The following is a 22,723-nucleotide window of genomic DNA, read 5'->3' as shown; positions in this document are numbered from 1 at the left end:
ACTAAACTGAAGGAAATTTGGAGGAAACCCAACGTTCATGAGGCATTATATGGTTATCGCATCCACCACAGACCAACGGACCAGAGCTTAGGTCTACTGTAATCGATATACCCCACAGAGGATAATAACATGACCCTTCCAGCCACTCAGGTAGGGATTGGGTGCACTAGTCCATTGAAATGCATTCAATATGTCCCATCAAAAATGTCTTCTTTACAAGTACATCTGCATCAAAAATCATACCACTGAAAATTTCTCCCGAGAAGAAACGTTGTCCTTGTCCGATATGTCAAATAGTCGAACATTTTCCACATCTTCACTGCGCAGCGACTCCTATTGAGAGTACAGACATAAACAACATCAGATAACTCTGTTCTTCTCGATTTCACTTTTCTTTTCTCTTCCGACTTTCACTCTCGTCAATGTATTAATCTGTCCTTTCTTGCTTGTTTCAGCCATAATTGCTTCCATTACTTCCACTATTATAAATATGAGGTACATTCGAAAGTTTGATGAATGAGATACTTACAATGGTGTGAGACATGCCAACACATTTTTCATTTCTTTCACGATACCTCACCCGATGTACCACATATGTGTTATATATACCAGTGAGATACCCGTGCTACGCACGGGTGGGAGGCCACGGGTGGGAGGCCAGAAGCAAACAGGCAATGCAGATACGGCGAATGCTAAAGCATGAAACCAATAAATTCCACATTCCTGTAGCACCCTCAGTCGCACGTCAGACATGGACAGCAAGTTCGTGAAGGACTTCCATGAAAAACGTACCCGTTCGCAAACAAACGGGTACGTTCACGTATAGATACATCGATCGTGGGCCCGTGGTGAATCTGCATATGGTGATCCGCGAAGTTCACGTTTAGAAAACATCACGGCATGTCGTCATGTACTTGAACTCGATATCTCTTTTTTCATTCCAAACAACATAACTCCAATCACAAATTAATCACAAAATAAACTTTTAACAACATTGTTAATGTTTCCTTCAACAAGTCAACTACCAAGTTTCAAAACTACCAAATCAACACTTAAAAGGATTTTGAGCCGATAGGTGTTACAGCATTGGCAAGATCGATGGAGACAGCGATCTGTTGGCTTATACACTGCCCAAATAGCTATGTGGAATTCTCTCATGTAGAGATTAAACTCATGTCGTTTGAACTTTGGCCGAGGTCATTATTTACTTTTAATGATGTTTATATACTAATCAAAAAGAAGATAATTGGTTTTGGGTCGTCCTTTCTGCATATCTCGTGGGATTGTGAGTTGGAGAGACAACCATGAAGGCGGGGAGGGGGTTGGCATTTTCTCAAGCAGGGATTCAACCCATGTCCGTATAAAAGGTCTTTGTCCGAGGTCACCGAGTCCGATCGGTGCAGCCGATCGGTGCAGCCGTGCAGTCGTTTGTGCGGCACCTGGGAAAATACCGTTATGCGAGAGTCCAAACCTGAAAATGCTGGAGGCCAAAGCTGTAATTGGAAAAACAATATAGCCTATTTTACTCCAGACGGTCCCAGGATTACCCACCCAAAATATCGTTACGATCGGTTCAGCCGTTTTTGCGGTACCTTTGAACGGACGGACAGACATTTGTTGAATTATAGGAAGATATATATATTGTAACGAATTTGAGAAGTGTAACGGTTTTGAGAAGTGTAACAATTTTGAGAAAGTGTAACGAATGTGAAAAGTATGGTTTTGTTGTGTGTAACACCCTCGTAATGTAAATAATGGTCGCAGCCCGTCCTCCTAGTTAATTCCATGAAACTTACACACAGGCCACGATATATCTTTTTAAATAGCTTATTTCCTTATTCTATGTAGGCTAAATATGTGTTTCCCACTAGATTGACTCTGCATTGTATCAAACGAAATAAGCGTAGGCCCCTTTCAATTTCCCCAATCATCTCCGCTCTCCAAAGTTCCTTTCAAAAGCGGTGCGAGTGGTGTTCAATCCCGCAAGCCGCCATTGCCCATGTGCTAATCTCGGAGAAGAGGGGGGGTAGGAGCCGCCAACTCACGGGCGTGGCACGTCGTCATGATCAAAGGGGGAATCGGACAGCCCTAACAGCCAACCAGCACCGCGGTGAGCGACCCGGTAGGCGTGCCCTCGCAGCCGGCGGCTTGATTCCGACCCGAGTAATAAAAGCGACTGGAAGGGACTGCTTCGGAGATGAGATGAGATGAGATGAGATGAGATGAGAGGAGAGATGAGCTGTGAGCTGTGAGCTGTGAGATGAGAGACGCTCCAAACCAAAAAGGAGAGGTACTTGGAGATGAAACAAGCTTTGGAGAGACACGCTGAGAGGAGGGAGACGGCTCCACCAGGAGAGGAGCAGGTGTGACCGAGCCAGCGCGTGACGTCCACAGCATCAGCAGCGTCGACGCGACCGAGGGTTTTCCCGCCAAAAAGGAGCTGCTACCTCCAGCCCTGCCGGTTGCAGGGACCTGACCCTGCCTCCCTCTCCAGCAACCCACCTCCGCCATTCCTGCCTGCAATTTCCCCCGTGTAAGTGTGAACGTCGTCTGTCCTAATCGTTGTCCTGGGGTTAAGTAAATTGAATAGTATAAGCTAACGATTCACTGTGTGACTGCTTCTTCCATCCATTGCTTGTAAATAACTTTGATCGCTCCTTCTTTTTGCTTGTGTGTATAATAAATCCTGTTATTCCTCCGTACTCTGTCTTCTTCTCTCTTCCTTCTCTTTCGGTCGCTTTAGAGGTTTCCAAATTGAATATCTGTGGTGCGATCTGGTCAACGTTGGGGGAGTCGGGCCAATCGTCGGGGATCCTGTAACAGTCGTGGTTGACCATCCGCTCGGCCCAAAGTAACATCTTGTCCGCGACCCGTAACAATATATATATATACATATATATTGTTGTGGATCTGCCGCCGGCCTTCTCCCCTTATCAAGGGGGGATTAATCCCCTTGTCTTTACTAGCCTGGTGCGACCCGAGACCTATTACGTCCCCTCCCGGACAGTGCTAAATAGGGTTTCGGGACCAAATTCGCTGTTACCCAAGTACTAGCGTTGCCCTGGAAGCGAGGAAATAAGCCTCGCACGAACCACGTGTGATGGTGATACACCGAGCGGTTTGCGTACACGTGATCTGCGCTATTTATAATTACTAGACCCGATTGGAGCGATCCTATTCGTACCACGCTTAGTCAATGGAGAAATCACAAAGGCGATCGAATTGGAAAGGAAAGGAAGAACAAATATGTTTAATTATGATTGCACGTATGTACAGCTCAGGACGAAGAGACACAGGGAAATCCTTAATAATAATAATAATTCATTTATTTTGTATAGCGCTTTTCCAGAAGCCCAAAGGCGCTTTGACAGAGTGGCAAACATAATGCATAACAATACATGAAAACAACAATTGCAAAAAGACAAGAATCAATAGGGAAATATTTAAAGCAAAAGGAGGGAGAAGGAGAAGAGATAGTCAGGGGTTAAATGCTGTGGGTTGAATGTTGAATGCAGTGTTGAACAGGTGGGTCTTTAGTGATGTTTTGAATGTGGTGAGTGAGGAGGAGTCTCTGATGGTGTGAGGTAGTGAGTTCCAGAGGGTGGGAGCAGCGATGGAGAAGGCCCTGTCCCCCCAGGATCTGAATTTGGTCCGGATGGAGGGGGTCAGGAGGTTGGTACCAGCAGAGCGGAGGTTGCGGGTGGGAGTGTGTCTGGAGAGGAGGTCAGCCAGGTAGGATGGGGCCAGGTTATGGAGGGCTTTGTATGTCAAGAGGAGGATTTTGTACTGGATTCTCTGGGGGATGGGGAGCCAGTGAAGCTTGTAAAGGACGGGGGTGATGTGGTCACGGGTCCGGGAATGGGTGAGTAGACGGGCAGCGGAGTTCTGAATGTATTGGAGTTTATTGGTGATTTTTGAGGGTGAACCATAGAGGAGGCTATTGCAGTAGTCCAGACGGGAGGTGATGAAGGCGTGGATGAGGGTTTCTGCAGCCGTGGAGGAGAGGGATGAGCGGAGACGGGCAATGTTTTTCAGGTGAAAGAAGGCTGACTTTGTGATCTGTTTAGTGTATTTGTCGAAGGAAAGGGTTTGGTCAAAGATGACGCCAAGATTCCGGATGTGAGGGGAGGTGGATACTGGGATACCGTCGATGTTGAGGGCAAAGTTATGGGTGGATTTTGTGAGCGTTTTTGGGCCAATGATGATTATTTCAGATTTATCACAGTTAAGCTTGAGGAAGTTGATTTGAAGCCAGGATTTTATTTCAGTGATGCAGTTTGTCAGGATAGAGTGGGTGTCGGTGGAGACGGACTTGGTGGAGATGAAAAGCTGGATGTCATCGGCGAAGCAGTGGAATTGGAGACCATGACGGCGGATTAAGTGACCGAGCGGGGACAGGTAAAGGATGAAGAGGAGGGGGCCAAGAACTGAACCTTGGGGGACACCTTGGGGGAGGGGAGCAGTGGGGGATTTGCAGTTATTGATGGAGATGAACTGGCATCTGTCAGAGAGGTATGATTTAATCCAAGAGAGGGCAGTGCCGGTAACGTTAAAGGTGGATTCAAGTCGGGTGAGGAGGATAGTGTGATCGATGGTGTCAAAGGCAGCGCTGAGGTCGAGGAGGACGAGAATGTTGAGGTTGCCAGCGTCAGAGGAGAGGAGAAGGTCGTTGGTGATTTTGAGGAGAGCAGTTTCAGTACTGTGGTTGGAGCGGTATCCGGATTGGAATGTTTCATACAGGTTATTGGCAGAGAGATGATGTTTGAGTTGAGTGGCTACAGCGCGTTCCAAAACTTTTGACAGAAAGGGTAGGTTGGAGATGGGTCTGAAGTTGTTTAGGGTGTCAGGGTTTAGACCAGGTTTTTTTAGAATGGGGGTAACAGCAGCAATTTTGAGGGAAGGTGGGACGATGCCTGTAGACAGGGAGGAGTTTATTGTTGCAATGATAAGTGGAGAGAGAGCAGGGAGGGAGGCTTTGACAAAGCTGGAGGGGATGGGGTCAAGAGTGCAGGTGGCAGTTTTCATTCCTATGAGGAGTTCAGAGAGGTCAGTAGGGGAGATTGGGGAGAACCGAGACAGGGGATGGCAGGACAAGGGGGGGCAGGTGGTTGGAGGGGGAGCGGGTGCGGCGGTGGTCAAGCTGTTGTAGATGTTGTCAATTTTGTGTTGGAAGAAAGAGAGGAAGGATATGCAGTTGTCTACTGTGAATGACTGGGTGGTGGTGTTCAGGGGGCGGAGGAGTTTGTTTATTGTCGAGAAGAGTGCTTTTGGGTTTCCGGAGCCAGAGTGGATAATTTGAGAGTAGTAGGCAGAGCGGGCGCGGGAGAGGGCATCTTTGTAGTGTTGTAGGTGGTCCTTGTAGGCTTGGGAGTGAACTGTGAGACCCGTTTTATTGCGGAGTCTTTCAAGTTGGCGAGCACGAGTTTTCATCAGGTGGAGTTCAGGGGTAAACCAGGGAGCAGAATGGGTGAAAGAAACTGTTTTGGTTTTTACAGGCACAAGCTGGTCAAGGCAGGAGGAGAGAGTGTGGTTGTAGTAGTCAGTGAGGTCGGAAGGGGTGTGGAGGTCAATGAAGGGAGAAGTGGACATTTTTTCAGAGAGGGTGGATGAGAATGAGGTAGGTGAAAGAGCGTTTAGCTTACGGAAGTTGATTGTGCGATAATGCCTTGGTGTTGGGGCGGGGATGTTGATGGTCAGAGTGATGGCTAAGTGGTCAGAGAGGGTGAGGTCGGAGCCATAGAGATGGTGCAAATTTAATCCAGTGGAGCAGACAAGGTCCAAAATGTGACCACGGATATGGGTAGGAAAGTCGACATGTTGAGTGAGGTTAAAGCAGGTGAGTAAATCAGTGAAGTCAGTGGTTATTGTGGAGTCAGTGGAGTCCATGTGGATATTGAAATCACCAAGGAGGAGGATTGAGGGGGAGAGGGAACATAGCTGGGTCAGAAAGTAGGAGAAGTCAGACAGGAATGATGGGTGTGGTTTGGGAGGGCGGTAGACGACAGCCATGACTGACTGCGTGCGACCAGAGAGTTTTAAAGCCAGGTGTTCAAATGATGGAGCAGATGAGATGGAGATGAGGTTGGTCTTGATGTCTTGACGGTGGATAACGGCAATTCCACCACCTCGGCCCTCCGAGCGTGGTTTGTTGACGTAGGAATATCCATTGGGTGTGGTGAGGTTAAGTGTGTCGTAGTCCAGAGGTTGTTGCCAGGTTTCGGTGAGACAGAGAAAGTCCAGTTTGTTATCCAGGATGTATTCGTTCAGGATGAGGCATTTGTTGTTGAGGGACCGGGTGTTGAACAGGGTGAGCTTGATGTTGTTTTGAACAGCAGGGATGAATTCAGGTGATTTAGCCAGGGTTCGTAGGCAGGAGGTGCGATCGTGTGCGTTGCTGTGACCAGGTGCGCTGGGACGAAGAGAGAGAGTGCGCTGAGCCGACCAGAGGACGGGGATGGAGTGACCTGATTGCAAATAAACAAACTTACGACCGGAGCCACGGTGAATGTACCTGGGTCGTCGGAGGAGTCCATTTGATTTGATGGCAGAGATGCATGATGGGGTGGAGCGGGTATTGAGCAGAAGAAGCCTTGCGGCGGAGTACCTCAGAGCCATGCCAGGCAGGAACGAAGGGACGAGTACGAGGCCAAGGTCGAGGAGGCAAAGCGGCAAACGCAGCGGCAAACGACTGCAGCCGCTAATCAAGACCACAGCGGCAAACAGCCACCGCCGCAAACAACGGGAGCGGGCCTGAGGAAACAGTGGAGGAGCCGGGCAGGCGAAGCCAGGAGCAGAGCCGGGACCGAGCAGAGGGCAGACCCAACGGTCAAAAATCCACCACGACCACCAGAAAAGCAAACTATGTACAATGGCCCAATGGCCCAGACCCTTAAACAGTCTTACTCTTAATACCCCAGGACAAACGGGCCCGTCTCACACACACACTCACACGGGGATTGCTGATGGGCAGGATGATGTTCACCAGCGCCGCGGTGGTCGTACAGGATCGGCTCCGTCTCACTCTCCACGGTACCCGGCACGTCCCACGAAGATGGTAGGCGAAAGCAGGACCGCGTATCGTGTCGCTCGAACGGAACGGGTAATCTCGGGGTGAACGGTAGAGGGCGGAATTTGCACGGCTGGCGGTTACTCAGTTCACTCGCTTTGGCCGAACCGCGTGAGTTATCAACTTTTGGCCGAACCATCAAATTTTGTGTAAAGCTTGGCAATTCCCAAGTGGAAACGATCCGCAAGATTCAACACCGTTCATTCCATTATGAAGGAGGATTTGGGCTTCAGGAGAATCTCAGCGAAGTTCGTACCAAAGCTGCTAACGATTGAGCAGAAGCAACTCCGTTTGGAGATCGCACAGGACATGCTGGAGACTGTGAACAGCGATCCCAGCTTCCTCAACACAGTGATCACTGGCGATGAGTCCTGGGTTTATGGGTACGACCCAGAAACCAAGTTGCAGTCATCACAATGGAAGCATCCAACATCCTCGAGGCCAAAAAACACAAAATTTGATGCAGTAGCGTTGTTCAAGTTTTTCCGTCATTTTGTCAAAAATGAAAATCCGACGGCACTCACTTACATGTCCTCACTCATCGGCGGTCTGCCGTCGAATGACAGCTTCTGCAGGTGGGAAAAAATTAACGCGTGCGCATTAGGATCGCCTACATACGTGCACCAATCAACGCCTCCCTAGCTTCTTTTTTACGCACGAAAAATAAAGGTCGGATACTTTTTGAACACACTACGTATATATATATATATATATATATATATATATATATATATATATATATATATTGTTGCGGATATGGGATTTGCATCCATCCATATCCGCTTGTAAATATTCCCCTATTTCCTCAATACTTCCCAACTATCCCCAATCCCCCATTCCCTAGTCCCATTTTCTGTAAACAACACTCTGTAGACCCGACCTCCCCCTATTTCCCCCATTAAATGTCGTGCCCAGGTTCACCGCATCTCATGTAAGACAACTATAGGACATCTTGCTAGTTATTCTTAGTCTATGTCAGTTAAGGACTCGTTTCCATTAATTCTGACCCTTCGTTGCACCAGAATGTGATTGTATGGCACCGTTAGGAAGTTTAGGACCTCCCAATACCTCCCCGCAGCTCTTCCTCACAGTTCAACAACAACAACAACAACAACAACAACAACAACAACAACGAGCGCAGGAAGTGCGCGTCCTCACTCCGGCTCGGTTGGTAGGGGGTGTTGGGAGGGCACCAGGCCTTCCCAACGAGCCGCCATCAAACATGTGCTCGACGGGGTTACCAAATAGGGGCTCCCTGTCAGCTCCTCGTCAAGGGCGGAGCCCGGTAACCCCCGCACCCAATGGAAGCGGCGGACCGGCCCCAGTGGGGCGGAACCAACCAGCCGAGGGCGTGTCACTCCCCGCTGAGCATGCGCAGTGAGAGGGAGGTGACGCCAGATGCGCGCTGAGCTTGGAGAAAGAAAGACGTCCCCTCGGAGCGCTGTGACACCTCCCCGCATCTTCTGGACCGTGCTTTATCCTGTCCCCGAGCCAAGGTGCACCTTGTGCTATCGACCTACCTGTCCCTTCCTGCCATCAATCCCTGTGTAAGTCTGCCTTGTTCCGTTTGTCTGTGGTCCGTCTGGGGTAAGATAAGACGGTAATTAAGTGCCCATCTCTTCTGTGTCTTTACCTCACTGCCTTGTAATCTACCCCTTTTCTCCACCACTGTAATTATACCCTCCTCCGGAGGTCTTGAGAACTGTACCCCTTGCGTCGTTTCCTCTTTCCCAGTCGTCGTGTCCTTTCTATCATTGATTTGGCATAGCGCGATTTGGCCAACGTCTGGGTGAACCGGGTGAGTTGGGGAAGAATCGGGGGAACTGTTCGGTCGCGGTAATACCAACCGCTCGGTAAATAACATCTTTAACCGCGTCCGCAACAATTGGTGTCTGGGAGTGAGATACGGACCTGAAGCGCGCTTAACGCGCTCAAAATTACAAGTCACCGAAATTTGATTTTGTTTTACAAAAAAAAACCCGAATTTTGAAAGTCGCGCTATGGGAGATCAAGACGGCTAGGTTCCGGTAGAGGAGAGTGAGGCAGAGTCGATCCAGGACCAAATTGAGGGACATGAGGAGAGCGAAGCAGTGAGGGCGGCAGGTTCGCAAAATGGCGTCCTCGCGCACGAGGTTACGGGCGCGCAAAATGGCGCCTCGCAGATGGCTACGGCGACCGCGCCCGCGACCGTAGCAGCGCCGCTGGTGGATTTGAACATTTTTTAAATACAAATGAAGGCCCTTATGGCCCAGAATAGCGAACAATTGGAACAAAGAATGGGCAAGCAATTAAGGGAGGACATGGGGGCCAATAGCCAACGGTTAGAACAAAGGATGGGGTCCAATAGCGAGAAATTGAGGGAGGACATGGGGGCCCAGATCGGAGGGTTAGGGAGTAGAATAGAGGGATTAGGAAACAAATTTGAGGGACTAGACAACAAATTTGAGGGATTAGACAATAGATTAGGGGAAATAAAGGTGGGGTTAACGGGGGTAGAAAACAGAATGGCCGCTCAAGAGAATCAAATGGAAGGGATGAAAAAGGGGTTAGAGGGGTTAGAAAACAGTATGGAAGGCAAATTGAGGAACATGAGGGACCAAGCGGAAAGGGAAGTTAAACAAATGGGGCAGCAGATAGAGGGGGTCAGAATGGGGGTAGAAACTAAATTGGATGCTCACAGGGAGGAAATGGAGCAGATGAGGGTGGCATCTGGGCAGGAGATGCAGGTGATGAAAGGGGAGATCAGAAGAGGTGTGAGTGAGGAGGTCGGGGGAGTGCGCGAGGAGGTGAGGCACTGTGAGGAGCGCATGGAGAAGGAGGTGAGAAAGGGGTCTGTAAAATTGCAAGGTGGTATAGAGGAGTTGACGCTGGGAGTAGAACAGCTGACAGTGGGACAAAAGGAGTTGGGGGACCAGGTAAAGAAGAACACAGCGGTAATAGAGGGTTTAAAATCGACACAGAAGGAGATGAAAAAGGACGTAGGGGTGATTAAAAAAGAGTGTCAGACGGTACATGAGGACCTGACGAGGAAAATGAACAAGGTGGTAGAGGTGATGGAGGTTAAAGAGCGGGAGGTGCGGGAGCACATAGAAAAAAATAAGGTGGAGTTAGAGGAAGAACCTAAGGGGGCGCACGAGGAGATGAAGGAGGTGAAGCAGAAATTAGAAGAAGTGGAAGAAGGGGTGAGCGAAATTAAGAAGCGACGGAGAGAGGATAAGAAAGAGATAAAAGAGGAAGTAAAAGAATTGGTCCAAAGTCTGTGTTCGGATCGTGATGATGTGCTCATTAACCGGATGAGGGATTCGCAGGTGATGGAGGAGAAGCGAAGAGAAAGAGGACCCGGTGTAAGTGGTGACCAATATGGTCGTGCGTATGATGCGCCAGGTGATTTAATAAGCTTGGGGGTCGAGATGGACCCGGATGTTCGTGAGAGGCCAAGAGTGAGGTGTATGGCTGGTCCGGAGTGTATGGAACGAGGGTGCGAGCGAGAGGGTCCGGTGATGGGAGAGGTGCGAGGTGTGAGTGAGCAAGGTTGTGGTGGTATGGAATGGGTAGCGGGTTGCGGAAGCGTGACCCATGCATCGACACCAACAGGGGTAGTTTTTAGAGGGACAGGGGAGGCACGGGAGCCCCTTGGGGGTTATGTACTGTGGGGGCCCGGCCGGTTCGGCCCCGCGCTGACCCCGCAAGGGGCGACGCACGGGGTCCGGCAGGCGGGCAACGACTCACATACGAGGTGGTCCCACAAGGTCCCACTCGCGCCGTATGACGGCAAGAGTGATCTACGCGCGTACCTGGCGCAGTTTGACTGTGTGTGTAAGGGCAACAGTTGGGGTGAGGACGAAGGTGGAGTACACCTGGTGGCCGCATTGCGCGGCGCGGCGGCGGAGGTGCTGACGGCATTACCACTGGGTGCTCTCACCCTGCCAGCCCTCCGCGACGCCCTAATTAATCGATTCGGCATTGAACAGCAGAGCGAGCTTGTTAAAGCTCAGCTCGCGCTGCGAAAACGCAAGCACCAGGAAGCCATCGGGGAACTTGCCCACGACATTCGCCGCACAGTGGGGATCGCACATGCTAACATGGCAGCGGATTCCCGGGAAAGCCTGGCGCTGGACCATTTTATCCAGGCCCTCCCGGATATTGAGCTCCGGCAACAGCTCGCCATGTGGCGCCGGCAGACTCTGAGCCAGGCGGCTGACGCTGCAGCCCGTTGGGAAGCAGCGAGGCCCTGGCCCGGGGGAGCGAGCGTCACGCAATGGCGGTCCGCCAGGTGGGACCCCCGATGGAGGGAGGACCCCTTAGGGGGCCCGCCCCCGACGTGAGTCCTGACCTGGCGGGCATGGTCCGGAGGCTGGTGGACCAGCGCCTGGCGGGACCTGGACCATGGCAGGCGGCCCCGAAGGTGGCCCGCGGTGGACCACGAGCGGGTAATCCAATTCGGACCTTCAGGGGGGGGGATTTGGAATTCCGGAGACAAGCACCTTATCAGGTGAGGTGCTATACTTGCAACCGTCTGGGTCACCTGGCGCGGCACTGTCGAGCCACGCGCCGGGATGATCCCCGGCGTTTGAGGTCCTCAACTCCACCCAGGGGGGAGCGGGTTAGCCGACCCCAGACACCCCCCCGCCAGACCCCGGGAAACTAGAAGGTGTCGGGCACGTAGGGCGGTGTTCGGCAGAAGAGGATGGAGGAGAGCCCTCATTGACGCGACAGGTCATTTATTGTGGCCAAATTGGAACCGGTAGCCTGACAATCAGATGCAAAATTGCCGGCGTGGGGGTAGACGCCGTAGTGGACACAGGAGCTAGCGCCACGATCATCAGCCCTGTGGTCCTTGATTCGAGCGCAGGTGGCTGGGATAAGATCCAGCGCCTGCAAAATTATAGTTTGCAACTTGCTACCGGGGTAACGGCCCCGATCATAGGGCGTGGTTCTGTGACCCTCAAGTTAGGGTCGGTAAGGAGGGAGATAGATGTTTGGGTGGCGGAGGTATGCGACCCATGTTTAATAGGGTTGGATTTGTTGACTGCCAGCGGTTGTAAAATCGACTTGTGCCGGGGGATCCTGCAGGTGGGAGTAGAAGAGCTGCCGTTAGGGGGAGTGAGCACGGCCGAGAGAGCGGAGCTGGAGGCTTCCGAGGCCGTGACCATTCCTCCAAGGGCCGAGGCGATAGTGCCGGCCCGATGCGCAGTTCGCCCAACATGGCAGGAGTCCTGCGGCCTGGTCGAACCGGTGGCAGCGCAGTCCATACCGGGTTTAATCGTGGGCCGCACCCTTGTAAAAACGGACGGACCGGTAGTGGCCGTCCGAGTAATAAATATAAGTACAGAACCACGCACTATAGTAAGGGGCACGAGGGTAACTGGCTGCACCCTAGTTGAAAAAGTCGCGACAGTGAGGGGCGAGAACGTCCAGCCGAGCCGGCCCCAGGGGGAGCCTTCAATAAGAAGTAGGAATTGGCCCGATCCCATTTGCGAGATGGTAAATCGTAGTAGCGTTGAGTTGGGAGGTACCCAGAGGGAGGCCTTACACAAACTGGTTGGGTCCCATTTGGACCTCTTCTCCCTGTCCACCGAGGATATTGGACGTATGGGCCTGGTGAAACATCAGATCCACACCGGTGAGGCCCGGCCTATTCGTCAGGCCGCCCGACGGCTCCCTTGGAGCAAGAGGGCGGAAGCCGACGAGCAGGTTGAAAAAATGCTCGACGCAGGCGTGATCGAGCCCTCGGGAAGTCCTTGGATGTCACCTGTTGTGCTGGTCAAAAAGAAGGATGGGACCACGCGGTTCTGCGTGGACTATCGCCAGCTAAACAACGTGACACTCAAGGACTCATATCCCCTGCCAAGGATTGATGACACCCTCGATGCCGTTGCGGGCTCAAATTGGTTCTCAACTTTGGACCTCAAGAGTGGGTATTGGCAGGTGGAGATGGATAGGGCAGGGAAGGAGAAAACGGCATTTTCCACAGGTAAGGGACTGTATCAGTTTACTGTGATGCCGTTTGGTTTGTGTAACGCCCCCGCCACCTTTGAAAGATTGATGGAACATGTACTAGGCGGCATGCCATGGCAATCATGCCTGGTGTACCTGGATGACGTCCTAGTACATGCCAAAACGTTCCCCCAGGCAGTAGCTAATTTGGACCAGGTGTTTAGGTGCCTCAGACAGGCAGGGTTGAAACTGAGCCCCAGTAAGTGCACCTTGTTTGCCAAGGAGGTGGCCTATTTAGGCCACGTCATCGGTTGCGAGGGGGTAAAAACGGACCCAGACAAAATTAAAGCGGTAGAGGAGTAGCCCGCACCACGTACCATCAAAGAGGTGCGGGGATTTTTGGGACTCTGCTCCTACTACCGGCGCTTCGTGGCGAAATTTGCGGAGTTGGCTCGGCCCCTTCACCGCCTTACGGAGAAGGGGACGAGATTTAATTGGACAAGGGAGTGCCACGAGGCCTTCCAAAAATTGAAGGGGTGTCTAACATCCGCACCCCTTCTAGCTTACCCCACTAGCAACGGGGCATTTACCCTGGACACGGATGCGAGCCAGGAAGGATTGGGCGCAGTTTTGTCTCAGACACAGGAGGGCGTGGAGAGAGTGATTGGTTACTATAGTCGGGCCTTAAGTAGGCCCGAGCGAAATTATTGTGTCACTCGCAAAGAGTTATTGGCTATGCTGGCTGCCATGAACCATTTCCACCCGTACTTGTACGGGCGGAAATTTTTGGTTAGAACTGACCATTCCTCCTTGCAATGGCTCCTTCGGTTCAAGGAACCGGAGGGCCAAATTGCAAGGTGGTTGGAAAAGTTGCAGCAGTACGATTTTGATGTGGCCCATAGGGCCGGGAAGGCCCATGGTAATGCGGACGCACTCTCTCGGCGTCCTTGTCTGGGGGAAAACTGCAAATTTTGTGCGAGACACGAGGAGAGGGAACAATTGGGCGATTCGGACCCGACCCTCGTTGTCCGTGCAACCCGGGTGAGAGGGCCAATTTTGCCACTAACCGCAGATGAGGAATTCGGAACTTTGGCTTGGAGCGCGGCCCAGCGGGAGGACCCCGTACTGGGGCCGGTGCACGAATGGGTGAGATTGGGGCAAAGACCTAATGGGGAAGAGGTCACCCCCCTCGGGGCACAGACCAAGTCATATTGGGCTCAGTGGAAAACCCTGGAATTGAAGGATAACATCTTGTATCGCAAGTGGGTGGAGGTTCCCTCTGATAAAACTTCCTGGCTGGTGGTAGTCCCAAATAAATTTAAGACCGATATATTGCAACAGGTGCATGGTACCCGCCGCGGCGGCCATTTGGGCAGGACAAAGACGACATGGCAGGTACGCCGGAGGTTTTATTGGGTGAATATGGGGAGCGACATACAGGACTGGTGTCGGAGATGCGACGCCTGTACTGCCAAAAAGGGACCAGCACGGAGGATGAGGGCCCCCCTTCAATTACACCAGGTGGGGGCCCCCCTAGAGCGGATGGCCATGGATATCCTAGGCCCACTACCCCGCACCCGCCTCGGTAATAAGTACATCCTCGTTGTGATGGACTACTTCACCAAGTGGCCGGAGGCCTACGCCCTCCCCAACCAAGAAGCAGGGGTGGTAGCGCAGGCCTTCGTGGAAGGATTTGTGTGCCGGCATGGGATTCCGCAGGAGTTGCACACCGACCAGGGACGAAATTTTGAGAGCAAATTGCTAAAAGATGTGTGCAGTCTCCTGTCAATTCGGAAAACAAGAACAACGCCTTTAAGACCTCAATCTGACGGGATGGTGGAAAGATTCAACCGAACTTTAATCCAACAACTGGCACTGTTCACCGCCACCCGTCAGGATGACTGGGACGAACATCTCCCTTATTTGCTCATGGGCTACCGAACCAGCCAGCACGGGGCCACCGCATGCAGTCCAGCGTTGCTTATGTATGGGCGGGAGTTACGGGCTCCCGCCGACTTGCTATGCGGTCCCGTGCCAGACACAGTGGTTAACCCGCCGAGGGAGGGGTACGCACGTCACCTAGAGGAAGGCATGGAGCTAGTCCATGCCTTCGCCCGCCGCCAACTCCATCTGGCGGGGGAAAAGATGAAGCGCAGGTACGACCACCGGAGCCAGGGGAGTCAGTACACTCCGGGGATGAAGATTTGGTTCTTCAATCCCCGGAGGAGGAAGGGTAGGTGCTCGAAACTCACCTCTCCCTGGCAAGGCCCGGGGGTCGTCCTGTCGCAAGTCTGTGACGTGGTAGTAAAAATCAAAATGGGGCCACGAGCCCTCCCTCGGATCGTCCACGCCGACGAGATAAGGCCTTACACCGGCGAGCAGGCGCCCCCGTGGATTGCCTCGGCTTTAGATGCCGAGGCGGGACCCAGTACCTCTGAATAAGGGGGGCTTATTAGTGCCAGAGGACTGGGGGATTGATGAGCAATGGGCCCGGTGGGTAAGGGTGGCATTCCTGCCACCCTTCCCATGATTGGGGCAAATGCGCTATAGATTATGGGGTGTATGGCAGTGAAATCTAGCCCGGGTGGGTTAGGTTATATTGATAGGGACTAGAGGTGACTATGGGTGACAAGATTTAAGTAAGAGACTTGGTACCTGTAGTGGGGACGTAGTAGCTTAGTGTTTGATAATGACGTGGGAGCGCTGAGTGTAAGGGAAGACGGAGGAGCGCGAGTTTAGAAGGGAGTAGACAGAGCAGATGATGCAGTGTGAATGGAAGTGCTGGTGAGCAGCTTCAAATGAGGCATCGGTGAGGCAATGCTCCGAGGTGTGTGTGAGTGTACAAGTGATGAATGAGAGAGCATTGCGGATGAGTGTCATGGTGAGTAGTGAGTGTTGTGGATCAGCGCGAATGCGCTTGGGGGAGAGAAGGGTGCAGGCAGCACCAAGTATGAGAGCACAGGTGTGCAAGTACAGGTGTGTGGAATATATGGAGCAGAGAATGAGTGGTGTGGAGAGAGTTGGAGTAAGTGGTACGGAGTGGTGTGCGTGGTGCGAAGGTGTGGATGGGGGAAGAGTGGACCCCCATCACGGATACCCGGGGCGGGTAGTGTAAGTGTTAGGTAGAGGGTATAGGCAAATTGTGGTTGGATATTGGCATCTGTGGTGCGGGTGGAAGAATGATGATTGGATGGGTGCATTAGTGTTGTGGAAATGGCTGGGCGTGTAGCCTGTTAGTGTGTGTAGTTGGTTTGGGCACTCCACCACTGTGAGGATGTCGGCCAGGTGAGGCCGCAGGTGGGCTCTGGGAGCCGGTAGTAGTTGTTGTGGATGGGGCCCGAGGATCCGGAGGACAGACCCGGGTAGCCCAGTGCCAGAGGGCACCAAGGGGTGACAGAGCCAGGAGGGGCCTTCCCCAGTTAGATAGGTTAGGTAAGGAGCAGGTAAGCTCGGGAGGCAACTGCAGTGGTGGAGGTGTGCAGGTGGGTAGACCTGCTGGGAGAGCTACACGTCACAGCCCAGAAATTGTGCAAGGGCACCGGGAGATGAATCGGGGGAGTGAGACCCCAAATTGAGAAGCACCACAGTTTGGTCAATGTGAATTGGTTTTTAGAACCCATAGTGTAAGTTGGCCAATGGATTGGCAGGGAAAGACCCCGGGTAATGTAAAGTTGTTAAAGTCATTTAGGAAATAGTTAGGATTGATGAACCTGTCGCACCATACGCAGCCACTTACCTGAGGTGATGCTGATGACTCCACACCTGTGTTTTCTTTGTTTTGTGTTGCAGGAAAGGAGAATTGCTGTTTGGATTTGTGAGACGCATCACGACGTGGATGAGACATTGGGGTGATTCCATCTCTCCCTCCTTAGGAGGGACTGATGATGAATTGGTGATGGCAGATTTTGATGTTGAGTTGGAGATGGCAGATTTTGATGAGAGTTGGAAATGGCAAATTTGATTGGTTAGGAGGGAGAGAAGACGAATTTGGTTTATGGGAGGAACGGGCAAGACAGTAGGGACGTTGTTGATGTGTAAAGTAGATGTTTATGGGTAGTGTTGTGTTTTGTGGATACAGTAAGGGGTAAGGGAGGGGCAATGTAGGTTACCTGGTGGGGGGGGGGGGGCGTATGGTAGGAACGTACCTGTCTCACCTGGTTCCCATGTGCCCCCAGTGTGCATTACCTTGTATTGCGTGCACTTTTGCGCCCTTACCACCTTACTCACTTGTCTTCTTTTGTCTCCCACCTCCGAGGATCTGGCTTTGGGGCAGAGAGAGAGGAGAGAGAGGTGCTGGCTCCGCAGTTGTGGGCCTGTACTTCCGCTGCTTGCTGCCTGGATCGATACACCATATGGACCGCAATTTTTGTGGCCGCCCACAATGGACCGCAGTTCTTTTGCGGTCAAGCACCACCCATGGATGGACTCTGGGTCAACGTGGCACCTATGCCATACAGGTGAACCACTTTTAGTTGGCCCCCCTGACGGCCACAATTCAGAAATGGACGCGGTTGGCGCCTTTCTTTATTTCTAAAGAAGCCAGAAGGCCAAGTGCACTCCATGAAGGCAAGACCAGCGGCAGAACATCGGCCGGCTGCGACACCACCGGTGACCATGGACACTTAATTGTGCATTTTTATGAACACTTTATTGGTGCACCGGATGGTGCTGACTGTGCGTAATGGGGTGGTGCTTTTGGTGCTTGGACGGGGTGCTCTGCACATTATTAAAGGCCGTAGGGCCACAGGGCACTCGTGGGTTGGTGTATCGATGCTGGCATGCGTGCTCTCCCTATGCATAACATCTGCATGTGTTCCTCAAAGAACAGGTCCTGGATCGTAGTGTAAATATCAGTGTTGTATAAATAATGCTCCCTACCGGCTGTATGTTTAGTTTGAGGATGCTTTCCGCGATTCGGTTATCCTGTGGGTGTGTTTCTGTTAGGAGAAGGGTGCAACGTCGCAGGGGGACATATTTACTCATTTGTGAACATCTGTAAAACTGTCGCACTCAGGGTTGAGTTAATAGTAGAGGGAACTACATCTGAGTGCCACACTAAAGTAGGTAAAAATTTATCGGGTCAGGAAGCCCCGAGGTAGAGAAGGGTGCAGTGTTGCGGATATGGGATTTGCATCCATCCATATCCGCTTGTAAATATTCCCCTATTTCCTCAATACTTCCCAACTATCCCCAATCCCCCATTCCCTAGTCCCATTTTCTGTTAACAACACTCTGTACACCCGACCTCCCCCTATTTCCCCCATTAAATGTCGTGCCCAGGTTCACCGCATCTCATGTAAGACAACTATAGGACATCTTGCTAGTTATTCTTAGTCTATGTCAGTTAAGGACTCGTTTCCATTAATTCTGACCCTTCGTTGCACCAGAATGTGATTGTATGGCACCGTTAGGAAGTTTAGGACCTCCCAATACCTCCCCGCAGCTCTTCCTCACAGTTCAACAACAACAACAACAACAACGAGCGCAGGAAGTGCGTGTCCTCACTCCGGCTCGGTTGGTAGGGGGTGTTGGGAGGGCACCAGGCCTTCCCAACGAGCCGCCATCAAACATGTGCTCGACGGGGTTACCAAATAGGGGCTCCCTGTCAGCTCCTCGTCAAGGGCGGAGCCCGGTAACCCCCGCACCCAATGGAAGCGGCGGACCGGCCCCAGTGGGGCGGAACCAACCAGCCGAGGGCGTGTCACTCCCCGCTGAGCATGCGCAGTGAGAGGGAGGTGACGCCAGATGCGCGCTGAGCTTGGAGAAAGAAAGACGTCCCCTCGGAGCGCTGTGACACCTCCCCGCATCTTCTGGACCGTGCTTTATCCTGTCCCCGAGCCAAGGTGCACCTTGTGCTATCGACCTACCTGTCCCTTCCTGCCATCAATCCCTGTGTAAGTCTGCCTTGTTCCGTTTGTCTGTGGTCTGTCTGGGGTAAGATAAGACGGTAATTAAGTGCCCATCTCTTCTGTGTCTTTACCTCACTGCCTTGTAATCTACCCCTTTTCTCCACCACTGTAATTATACCCTCCTCCGGAGGTCTTGAGAACTGTACCCCTTGCGTCGTTTCCTCTTTCCCAGTCGTCGTGTCCTTTCTATCATTGATTTGGCATAGCGCGATTTGGCCAACGTCTGGGTGAATCGGGGAAGAATCGGGGGAACTGTTCGGTCGCGGTAATACCAACCGCTCGGTAAATAACATCTTTAACCGCGTCCGCAACAATATATATATATACACAGTCATCCCTCGTTTATCGCGAGGGTTACGTTCCAGAACCCCCCGCGATAGGTGAAAATCCGCAAAGTAGAAACCATATATTTATTTTATTATTTTTATATATTTTAAGCCTTTAAAAACCCTCCCCATACTCTTATAAACCTTTCCCACGCTCTTATGAACCCTTTCTACACTCTTAAACACACTTTTGAGACCCATCCTTAGTCCTTACGTATTAGAAAAATATTTGTACGTGTATATATAGCTGTACAGTACATTGATGCAAGTTCTTTTATAATTGCAATTAATTAACAAACAAACATACACATATGATCATGGAACTACACAAGTACAGTACAACAAAGTATTTACATTGATGCAAATTGTGTTTTTGAAAGCAAAAGGCAATAATTGACAAAAGTGCCTTTAATCAAACCTGAGGCCTAAGCATACAGAAGTCTTCATGAGCTATTCAAAATAGAGATGATGATTAATTTTGAAAATTAATAAGAAATGCATTAGCTTCCTCTTGCATATGCAGCAGCTTCCTGATGGTTAATTTGTAGGAAGCAGTGGGGGGTGGAGAGGAGGTGAGGAGGGTGGTTATTCCTGATCTGATGCAGTGATGAAGCAGATATCTCATCTGTATCAAAAGGTAATGACCAAAAAATCCCATCCTCCACAACCTCGGTCATTCATGTTACTCAGCGACTTAATCTAATTGCAGCTTTAGACAACATCATCGAAATCGTCATCATGATCATGTGTCTCTAAGTTGTAAACATAAGTTATTGTAAATTAGAGGTTACCCAAAGTATGATGACTCTTAAAACCATATTGATCATTAAACTGCAGGACACCGTTTGGCATCAACCTTGCAAATTACTTAAAGTAGCGAAGAACCCGTCCAAGAACCCTCCTTACGGATGGGTTAATTACCCCCAGAATCATGGACAAGTTAATTACCCCCAGAATACGGGACTTTCAAAATGCGCGATTCTTTGTCTACTCATTTATAATGCGTATTTTATTTCGATTTACTGTAATATTCTTTTAATATAGGTTTTAATTAATGTGTTATATTTTTATTTATATTATTATTAATTTTTTAGGCTAGAAAATGCTTATTTTACCGCAAAAATAATTAAAATCTAAAAAAATTAAAATACCTATAGGCCGCAGAATCCCGCGATATAATCAAAAATCCGATATATAATTTTACATATACTAGCGAGAAAAACCCGCGATGTACCGAAGCCGCGAAAAGTGAAGCGCGATATAGCGAGGGATTACTGTATATACACACACATATATATATAGTGTTTGTTCTTCTGAATGCCTGGGGTCATGCTGGGTGGGTTGCCATCCCTCTCCAAGTCGTACTTAAGGCAGAAATTTGAAATTTAGCTATGGTGCTGGTGATAGATCATGTACTCTTTGTAAAACACACCGTGGGATCTTTAACACCCATCAACTAACGCGACGCCAAGTTTAACGTCCATCCGAGGGACGGCACACACATTGATGAATCACCTGCTTGTGAAACTGCATGGATTTTATCAATTCACCATTGACTGAGGAAAGGAAAAATAAAATCTCAATGTTTTACAATTTCAAAAGTGACCACACAGAGGGTAAATGAGTAAATAAACAAAGAAACAACGAATGGATGGGGGTGAACATAAATAAAGGCACTCACGAACAGTGATAACTGAAAATGTGAACAAAGACACTCTATAAAAAGAAGTGAGACGAAAATCAGAGGAACACAATTACAAAATCATAATTAGGAATGTGAACAAATGTACACACGAATGGGGAAATAGGAAGGGTGTCACCTCATATTCAAAGTCAGATCCCAGCATCCCAAAGTCAAGGTGTAGATCTTTCAGTCGATTTTCTGACTCCCTTCGCCCCTAATAACAGAATGAATGTGTAAATAAATTTGCAGATAACTAACCCGAATCAGATAATTTACCAAACTAAATAATATATCAAGGCCTACACACCAGGCTGTAGCCCTCGTCCCAGTCGACAACACCATGCATCTCTCTCGAATCCCTCTCCTGATTTGAGGCCTGTGAACATGCAAGATGGAGTACCATTTTATCGGCTGGTCAAATTGTCGGGGGAGGTTTTATAATCGTACATTACGATCTTTCGGGGAAGATCGATTACAACCTTGAAAACTTGCTGAGGGGCTGGGCGAGGGGCGTTTATAAAAGGTCAGGGTGTAATTCCAACATAAATACCTATATTCATCAGCATTTTATGGATTAACTCTTAAATCTATCCTGAATGAAGTCTTAAACCAGACATTTATTTAATCGAAAATGCGACATCATAAACAGACCGAATCGAACCACCAAGACTACCCAGATTTTGTACTTTTGAGTTTTCTCTCAAAGTCTACCCAAATTATCCACACGCATATTGGGAGGTCTGTCCGACTGAAGTTCTAGCCTACATGCCAAAGTCTAAAAAGTCTGCATTCCCTGTTTAAGAATCTCTGTGGTAGATCCTGCCACGAGTTAACTATCAATATATTTGACCTAAAGGCGAACACAACACGTTTGATCTTGTAAGTACTTGAACGGTAAAGGTAATTAGGCATCACAGATGATAACTTTACTGGATTGTGGACCATTTCTGCTACAAGTAAATCCAAAACAGTAATTAAGCCCCATTACAGCAAATACCAAGCATCCCCCCAAGCCTTCTCCCTCCCACAGATCTCCCGATGTCCCTGTTCTCTGCTGTTGTACTTGTGTGCTTCCCTCTCTCTCCCCATCTTATCTCCAGCTCCCTTTATTGTATATTCTGTGTGTCCGTTTTTTTGTTTTTTTTGTGATTAATGTTAGCTCTTACATGAGCCTCGATCTTGTATACAAAAAAATAATAATAATAATAATACATTACATACTCGGCGAAATAGGGATGACACCAGAGGGTCCCTGCACCCGCCAATGCTGTCTGGCGAACCTCTCGGGGGCAGTCCATTTGGCTCATGTGGCACGCTTCGCAGAGACGAGGTCAGACGAGGGTCGACAGCATGAACACCCCCTGGTATCCGAACGGGTACCAATCCACGGATTGGGCCAAGGATCTGGTGAGAGATATCATGAATTGTCACCTGCGGACGTGCATGTCGTGCTTAGATGTGTCGTTTACTGGGAGGTAAACATGCGCTGTGCCTCAGCCTGTTAACACCACCCATGGCATACACCACAAGTAAACACCGTACACCAACTCGAGAGCTCAGCAAGATTTGCACTTGGAAATTAAAATTGTCATCGCTTTCAAAAGTTATCAGCCTGTCTCTTCACCCTGACTGTGATAGACATGTTTGTGTCTCCTAACTTGGGATTCAAAAATGGAACCCAGTTTCAAGTTTGTGGCCTCTCTTTTTTCGAGCAGCTCTCCTCTGGTCTTTTTTATACATGGTCTTGGCTCATGAAAGAGCTCGGACACACAACAGGGCACGACACAACACAACAAAGGTA

At 50.1% G+C, this 22,723-nt stretch overlaps 1 protein-coding gene across 6 annotated transcripts in view; it reads right to left on the bottom strand.

The window, feature by feature from the left end:
• The window catches only part of CEP164 (centrosomal protein 164), a 105,092-nt gene that overhangs the window by 59,085 nt on the left and 23,284 nt on the right, over nucleotides 1–22,723 (bottom strand). For all 6 annotated transcript variants that reach the window (XR_013624016.1, XM_068121811.2, XM_068121809.2 and 3 more), the window contains 4 exons: nucleotides 22,144–22,326; nucleotides 21,230–21,298; nucleotides 21,059–21,136; nucleotides 244–333 (listed from right to left, as the gene is read on the bottom strand). Coding sequence is in view for 5 of the 6 variants with exons in the window: in XM_068121811.2 (XP_067977912.2) it covers nucleotides 244–333; nucleotides 21,059–21,136; nucleotides 21,230–21,298; nucleotides 22,144–22,326 (420 nt within the window). In the remaining variant the exon portion in view is untranslated. The remainder of the gene's footprint in view (nucleotides 1–243; nucleotides 334–21,058; nucleotides 21,137–21,229; nucleotides 21,299–22,143; nucleotides 22,327–22,723) is intronic.

This window comes from Myxine glutinosa, chromosome 7 (genome assembly GCF_964187855.1).
Source record: "Myxine glutinosa chromosome 7, kmMyxGlut1.1, whole genome shotgun sequence".
NCBI classification, from domain to species: domain Eukaryota; kingdom Metazoa; phylum Chordata; class Myxini; order Myxiniformes; family Myxinidae; genus Myxine; species Myxine glutinosa.
This window is presented reverse-complemented; position numbering and strand designations above follow the sequence as displayed.